Source organism: Cynoglossus semilaevis, chromosome 9 (genome assembly GCF_000523025.1).
Source record: "Cynoglossus semilaevis isolate Cse_v1.0 chromosome 9, Cse_v1.0, whole genome shotgun sequence".
Classification (NCBI taxonomy): Eukaryota; Metazoa; Chordata; class Actinopteri; order Pleuronectiformes; family Cynoglossidae; genus Cynoglossus; species Cynoglossus semilaevis.
Window position 1 is genome coordinate 4,790,200 of NC_024315.1, and position 8,310 is coordinate 4,798,509.

The window sequence follows — 8,310 nt, forward strand, 5'->3', positions numbered from 1 at the left end:
GTACGACAACTTTTGATCACCCTTAAACAAACAAAATAATATAATACATAAATCAATAAATAATAATAAAAAACAAGTAGGCTTACCATCGTGAAAAAATCCAAAAAAATAAAAAGTCCCAGAAATGCTGCAGAGTGAATATTTTGTGTTTAAAAGTCCAAAAAGTATTTTATATGAATATTTCAAAAATCACCCAAAACATGCCTTAGTATAGCCTTTCTTTTTTTTGGAAAAAGCTTTTTTTAAAAGAATTTCTCGAATTTTTTTTATTTAAAAAATATTTTTGCAAATTAAAAAAAATACAAATTCAAAATTCTGTTTTAAAAAATTTTGGAAAATATTTTTAAGAATGTTTTTCTTATCTTTTCCTGCATATTTCTCATTAAATTAGGGCATTAACAGATTAACAGACGTTTTTCAAACATTTTCATTTTTTTCATCACGTGACCCACATAATACGTGATTTTAGGATTTTGCTGAAAAAATTCCATTGTTTTATTTCTCAAAATGCTCTTACACAGCTAGCAAACATACTGCACTTCTTATAAGTAGATTCTTAAAAAGTAGAGCAGAAAAGTCCAGCTTTAACCCTCCCGCTGTCCTTTTATACACAGCCAGCGTCCTCGCAACGGGTTTGCATCTTGTCCCTGAAACAGAGTCTAAGAAAAAGTTCAGCAGAAACCGAGTACTACAGGAAACACGCATACGCACGGTCACCTTGACTCAAAGGAAAACACGAGGGTTAAATGTTTAGACGGCGTGGCTGCGTGTCCTTCTTTGTTAGCGGCGCTCACGTTAGCCACACCTGGCCCGCATTCATCTTCAACAGTATCAACAACGGTGTTTTTGGCCACTAGTTTCGTAGACGCACGTGCCGTCTACAGATGCTTCATTCAATTCGATTTGCTTACAACGGACGTGGACAAACACTTCACATGCACATTCTTGTCTTTTACCTGAAGGACATTGAAGTACTGCCTGTATTGCCATTTTGAAAACGCCAACTTTCCCTCCAGACTCGCCATTGCAGCCGCTTACCTCGACTAGTTTTGGCCTGTGAGCCGCTGCGTGCGTATAGACTGTGCAGTTAATGGGGTTAAACTAAAGTGACTACTGTAGCAATGTGGAAGGAAGGATGTTACCAGTAGTCAGCAGTGGGGACATTTCACTGGCCAAAAGAAATGATCTGATGAGACTTTTTCCATGAATTAACTGGCTGCTTTTGACATATCAAAAATATTTATATCTGCCTCAAAGCTTCTGTTTTAGTACAACATTTATTCACTATCATTTTTATTTTATTTTTAAGGTGCTATAAACTAACATGAATAAAGTCACATGCCCTTAACTTATCTGCAATGCTGAGTTCTTAACATTCTTACATATATGTATATATATATATATATACACATATATATATATAAGAAAGGCATGGGAGTGTGTGAATTTATTATACATCTTTGTCATTTTAGTCTTTTGAAACGAATCAGTGAGAGTTCACTACAGTATTTTTTCTACACGCCCATTAAAAAAACAGTAGATATCGGAGTTTGCAGTAGCTCGCTTGTGCCTTCAACAGGAAACCAAAGGAAGCTGCTTGTTATTGTTGCACTTCCTACAAACGATCACACCCTATTGAGCTCTCAGTGAAGTGTCTGATTTTTTCTCCTGCTCCTACAAATTCCTTCTTCCTTCACTAAGGTAAGTTCAATTCTGGAGTTCTGTCCAACGCGTTCATTGCAGGGTTTAACATTGACGCCATTTATTATCAAGTGGTGGATGCTGTACTCCCACAGATTCAAGATGGACTTGTCTAAACAAAGCTTGGCGCAACAAACCAGACCAGCCCAAGTCTGAGCACAGCATGCATTTTTATTCAAGTTGATTCCTGATGTGCTTGTCTCTAATCTCTCCTACAGAACTTTCCAGAGCTTTATCAACATGTGGGACAGAGGGAACCTGCTTCTTGCTGTAATTTTGTTGACAACACTCCAACAAAACGTGCGTATTATTTCTCTTTTACAAACAGCACAACAATGTCACAATGTAATGCACTTCTAAACTATATTCCCACCCTCATTTTCAAATGAAGGTGGCTGAAAAACTGCTGGACATGTCCCCGGATGCTGTAGACTATATTTGCAGTAAATGCCGTCAAGACGCCATTGAGAAGTTTGTCAACTCTGGTCTTTTGAACAATGAGTTAAGCCTCAGCCTGGGGTTTCAGAAAGCATGGAATAAATCTCAGTGTACCAAGCAAATCAAGGGAGGAATAAAAGAACATACTGCCGCACTCTTGGCATATGCTAATGGAGACAGAGGTTTCATAACAGAGTTCAACAGTGAAGTAGAAACTAAGGGTGGAAATACCACCAGGTATGACAACGACTTCAATTACAAAGCTTTTCATTTCCTGCTCATGGATTACATGATGCTGCAGAAACCACAGACGTGTCAGGCTGTGTACCTTCTACTGGATACGAAACAAACCGCAAAAATAAAGTCAACAGTACGACTCGGAAGGTTCACGACTGCTGTGTTAAACTTCGATTCACTAAAGCAATTGCACGACTTTGACTCCGAGGTCATTCTCAACATCACTTCGTGCTTGTTTGCCAAACTGGGCGACAACATTTGCAAGGTCAACAAGGAGGACGTCTTGTTATCACCATCAGAAGAGTTCATCGTAGAAAATAGTGTCACTGTGGTGGATACGGAAGATGATGTAACATACACCATGATCACTTTGAATCATGTCAGCTTGGGAGATCTCAACAACTGCCATATCTGCTCAAGGTAAGACATTATTATTTGTTTGTTTAGCAAGCAAACAAACAAACAAAAAACAACCACAAAATAACTATAAGGTTTTGAATAACCTATGACAGTGGTTCTCAAACTGTGGTATGCGTACCACCAGTGGTACGAGGGTAAGATTAATATTTTCACATTTACATTTTTAATTGAATAAATCTGAAACAAACCATGGATCACGTTACAGTTCAATCAGTCTATGCTCAGTATACCCTATTGAAAATCATGAAACAAACCAATCAAAGAGAAAAACACACTAAAAAAACTACTATGTACAAATGACTTCGGCATAGTTTTTGTTATAGTATAAAACGAGTGGTTCCATAGTATCTGATATTTATATGTTTGTTAAAATATTTAAGTATGACATTGTAATATTCTTCCCCGTTTGTCTCATAGGTCTTCACCATCTGTCTCCACCCAGTGGCCTGTGTTGGTTATGGCAGTGTTGTCTTTTTCTTTCGTTAGATATTGAAGGATCGGTATTAATGATTTTAAACTGCACAACTGTGTTTTTGTTTTTGTTTTTCTTGGTAAGGATGGAAAGGGAGGGAGGGGGCGCTGTTGGGGTTTTTTGTTGATAGTTGAAAACATAAAGATTTTGTTTTTAGGATTTTTCACATTTTCGTGTCTTACATGTTTACATTAAGTTTACAACAATGTGTAGGAAACAAATTGTTGATTTTATGCATGCTATCCCTTAGCTTATTATCACAGTTCACAACTCTTAAATTTATCTTAAGAATAAAAAGAATACATACGCCCACCTTTTGTGTTTGTATGTTTGTACAGAAATGTACTGATGTTTGGATTTTTATCTTTTTAACCTTTAAGACTTCAAATGCAAATACGTTCAGACTTTTTTCATGTGTTAAAGATTTAACCAATACCCGAACATACATTAAACATCTGCATTCACCTGGTGGCACCTGGGACTGTTTCTTCCACCATCTGCAGCTGTAAGGAGAAAGCAGAAAAAGTTTGAAGTGTAGTGAGAGTGAGTACTTTACATATCTTTCATTCTTTTGAATTTGCATTTGGCTAATAAAAAGCAGAAGACGACCAACACACACCTCGAGTCACGAGACACTTGACGCGAGTTCCTGTATTTTTAAATAAATCACAATACATGGTGGTTAAGTATCAGTCATTTGATCAGTAAATTCACACAATTTCACAGTACTGGTGTGCAGAGAGAATACAGTTGTTTATGTGTGACAGAGCACAGCTGCAGTGAGTCGTAGTAGAAGTTTACCTGTCCCTGTTGATGGGCTCACAGTTCAGTCTTGACCTGTTGCTCTGGTTTTGTTCTCAGGATGCTGGTGTTGGCTTGAGACAGGGTGCACATGCTGTTTTGACAACCTGGTCTCAGTCTCGTGTTCTGCAGCTCCAATTCCTCGTATGTGGACATGTGGATGAAAGGACACCAGCGAAACACGTGCTTGAAACCAGCGCGAAACCTGCATTCACACATGTAGGACCTTAGAGTTTAGGAATCTGGTGTGTATGTTGGCTGAAGAGAGCTCTGGTGGTTTCACTCACCTGCTGTTCAGGCAGCAGTAGATGATGGGGTTGTACATGGTGGAGCTCATCGCCAGCCAAAGCACTGACAGGTAAACCTGTTGGATGTACTTCCACTTGTTTAAAGGCTTGCTGACACCAGTCAGAATGAAGTAAATGTGATAGGGCAACCAGCACAGGGCAAAGGTCACCACAACAATGATCATCATCTTCACCACCTACACAGAACGACAGGGCAAACAGCAAGAGAGTTCACCGTGGTGTTTGAAAATGAGCTGAATCTGTTTTATACCACTGCACTGGTATAAAACCATAAACAAAGGTAACGTGTTGTGATTGAATCTGAACGTTTGGTCCAATCATGTATAAGAAATAATACAGTAAAGAGTGTTTGGTTGTTCTATTATGGGACCACAGGGTGATCCAGAACAGACGGGGAATTAAAGTGTTGTTTCATTCTCTGGTTATACATCACACTTGTCACACATCAGCAAAATACCCCTCGGACAAAGGTCTGTAACCCGTGGCTCCTGAACCACATTTGACACTTTACCCTCCTTAGCTCCGACTCCCTGTATGATAATATTTAACACTTGTGAATACACACAGTTTACTCCCAACTACTGTAAGCTTTTCAAACAAAATACATCCTGTAGCCCCTGACTTAACGTTGACACTGAGACAGTGTAGTTTGAGTCAATGTGACATGTCACGCTCCATTCCCAGTTTATTAACCACAGAGAAACAACACACTCACTGTGTGAAATGTTTCTCACAAACATTAACTGGTTCATGATGTATATCATGTAAACACTGCATAACTGACTTGATCATTTGTACTTTACACTTACTGTATAATTCTAAACCACTAGTATTTTATCAGCAGTATCACTTTAAGCATATTCTGCACTTTATTTTCATTATTTTCTTTGACATATCTACAGGCTGTAGTGACATTAATTGGATTAATGATGTTTTTAAGACTCTGAGTTCTATTTTTCAGTATTAGCGTTGACATCAACTGACAGATGAAGAAACCTTCTGTCACATTTCTGTCGCAGTGATGTGATATAAATGGTTCCTCGGCCATTCTTTATGAGGACACTGTCTGTGAAAATAATAGGTTTGTTGTGCTTCAGCGTGATCACAATGAAGTCTCCAGTTGATAAGAGTCTGGCATAAAGAGGAGAGGGAAAGGTCAGCAATGACTCAACAGACCCAGTGGGTCTCAGGCAGAAGAGATAAGAGCGAGGAGCACAATGCAGCGCAGCCTGGGGGGCTGAAAGGAATGGACCTGTGGGTATTGTACCTCTGAACTCATGTGCGAAAATGTAATGAGGTCAGTCTTCATCTTATCACCTGTCCAGATGGAGTCTTATATTCTCAGCTCTTGAAACTAACACTGACATTGTCCTCCAGCTCTTCATGCCTTCAAGTGTCGCATTTATCTCTCACAGCTACTTCTACGAAGCTCTTTGAAAATATGTCACAATCACAACTCTCTGCACCTGACACCACTTCAACTTCTGCAACAATTGTAAAACTGAAAAAAATGATTTGATAAAAAAAAAAAAACAGTTTGTTGAAACAGTCATTTGTAGAAAAGCTTTTCATGACGAGTAAAAGTTCCTACAAGGAAGAAATTATATTAAGTTTCTACTACTGAAAATAAAGAGAAGAATGAGTGCAAAAAAAACTGAATAGGAGTGAAATACAAAGGACAGATATACAGACATGGAAATATTTTACAATTAAAGATTTAGATTATCAACTGGTTGTAATAACTATCACAAATATGACTTTTTAAATATTAAAAGTGACATTTATAAAAATCAGAATGTCATTTCCCCAATGGCACTAACATAGAGCTGAAAATAATAATATACAGAGATTATCTTACATAAAATGTCAATGTGATTTTAGTCAGCAACAAAATAAAATAGATCAAATATAAGTGTATATTCTTATTTTGTTTTGTCCATGTTGGACAAATGCCAACATGTTAGTCTACAAGCTGCCCTCTCATTGGCTGCACTCTGTGCAGGATGATGAAAACACTTGTGGAATGAAGTGTTCTCCAAACTGGGAATAAAACTGCTGTGTGTGTAAGAAAATTGACTTAAAATTATAATAAAAAAGTTAAAAAGTATCTATTGATAAAAGGTTTATGACCTTCAGAAATAAATCTAACTCCAAACTGTCTATCATTGTGATATAATCTGACATGATAATCCACACCGTTTGGGATATTGCATGAATTCATATTCTTTGTATTAATCCCACGGCCATCTCAGTAGATGTTAGTCATGACAAAGCTGTGGTGACCTTAATCCTAGTGTAACCCATCCTTCACAGTAGCTGCTGCTACCGCCACAGTGTAGTCTAGCAGAAGACGGAGTCAAACGTCTGTCAAAATGTTCCGCTGTCAGCCACTGCGTTTCACTGACAAGTCCTATATAGTTTTAATGATGTGAAAAAAAGTTTCTGTAGATGTTGTAATGGTACTAGTGGACTAATGTTTTGTTTTTCCTTCATGTCTTTGTCATTTTTTAAATGTGAACATATTGCACATTGATCTGTTACTACTCTACTGCAATTCACAGAAACAGTGAGAAACCGTGATCATTCACCTTGCGCTTGGCTCGGAGCTGTCCGTGATAATTATTAGCCGAGTCTCCAGGGATCTGGCCTCCCCACAGAGTCACTCCCACGATGGTGTAAGTGATGCTCATCACCAGTAAAGGCAGCACATAGACCAGAGCTGTCACTATGACGTGGTACCTGCACAAAGGAAAAAAAACATTGTGTTATTAGTAGATGTAGAAAGGATCAAGAAGAAGCCGTTCAAAATAAACCCAATAAAAAAAAGACAATATCTGAAAATAGCAAATGTTTAACAAGAGCAGAAAAACCTAACAATATGTCTAAATCTGCCTTCAAAACATATATTCTTAGTTATATTTGTTATGATTCCATAAGTTATAATTACACAGTACCTTTTTCTGTCCATGTACGGTGTTATACTAATGTTTGTGAACGTAACTGTTGCGTTGTGAATGAGTGAAGTTGTTGCAGTAAGAGACAAACTCAGTACAATCCTGACAGATTCCTGACACACTAATGATGAATCTGATGATAATAATCAGTGTGGAGTTTGATTAAAGGGTGGTGTCAGTCTTACATGAAGGGGTCGTCGGCCATACGAGGCCACGCCACGTAACAGATGGTTCGGAGAGGTAGAGCCCTGGTGGTTGAGAAGTAGCAGAGAGGGAAGGCAAGAACCACAGCCAAACTCCAGATACAGACAATGACGCTCAGGGTGGCCTTTGCCGACAGACGGGGTTTCAGAGGATGAATTATGGCCATGTACCTGAAATAACACAACAGAAACGCAGGTGGACACAGATCTTACAAAATGATGCTGGTTGTACATATAATCCTGTGTTATCAACATTTTTGTTTGTGATCATTTATGTTCTACTATTTCAAAAAAAATCTGGCAAAAGTGTACACTTAAATTAGTCAATGGTTATAAAAAACACAACCGTATCTAACAAATGCACATATCTAATATTTTACAGTACACAGTTCCTCAACAAATGGGGCAAACACTCTGGGTTGGCCCCGAAAATTTTCACGGGTGAATGCGGCCACCCCAGGCCAACTGCTTTTAAAACAACAATATACATTACGATAAAAAAAAAACACGTTTATGTTGGGAAAAAATACACGAGCAGTCACAGATTCAATGTATAAAATACAACAGAACGTGTGCAGAGTAAGAATTAAAAACCACGTGTCAGACCAACCTGTCGATGGAAATGGCAGTCATGGAGTAGATACTGGCGAACACGGCTGTGACCGGGAAGAAGTTGTGGAACCTGCAGTAGACTCCTCCAAAGTACCACTCTCCATGAGCCGCGTAGATGAAGTTGATAAGCGTGTTGAACGCAGCCATGGAGACATCGGAGAAAG

General features: G+C 38.4%; 2 protein-coding genes across 2 annotated transcripts in view; one reads left to right on the forward strand and one right to left on the reverse strand.

Moving 5' to 3' along the window:
* Positions 1–1,540: 1,540 nt before the first annotated feature.
* On the forward strand, positions 1,541–3,585 carry LOC103383509 (GPI-linked NAD(P)(+)--arginine ADP-ribosyltransferase 1). Its single transcript, XM_008316650.3, has 4 exons — positions 1,541–1,701; positions 1,920–2,001; positions 2,093–2,796; positions 3,214–3,585. The coding sequence occupies exons 2-4, from the start codon at positions 1,942–1,944 to the stop codon at positions 3,287–3,289; spliced, it is 840 nt and encodes a 279-aa protein (XP_008314872.1). The 5' UTR covers positions 1,541–1,701; positions 1,920–1,941; the 3' UTR covers positions 3,290–3,585.
* Positions 3,385–8,310, reverse strand: part of LOC103383510 (neuromedin-K receptor-like) — a 5,555-nt gene continuing 629 nt past the window's right edge. Inside the window, exons 2-8 of the mRNA XM_008316651.3 lie at positions 8,145–8,310; positions 7,517–7,705; positions 6,966–7,116; positions 4,357–4,553; positions 4,070–4,274; positions 3,888–3,917; positions 3,385–3,771 (exon numbers count right to left, since the gene is read on the reverse strand). Of these exons, the coding sequence (XP_008314873.2) occupies positions 4,088–4,274; positions 4,357–4,553; positions 6,966–7,116; positions 7,517–7,705; positions 8,145–8,310 (890 nt within the window). The 3' untranslated portion in view covers positions 3,385–3,771; positions 3,888–3,917; positions 4,070–4,087. The remainder of the gene's footprint in view (positions 3,772–3,887; positions 3,918–4,069; positions 4,275–4,356; positions 4,554–6,965; positions 7,117–7,516; positions 7,706–8,144) is intronic.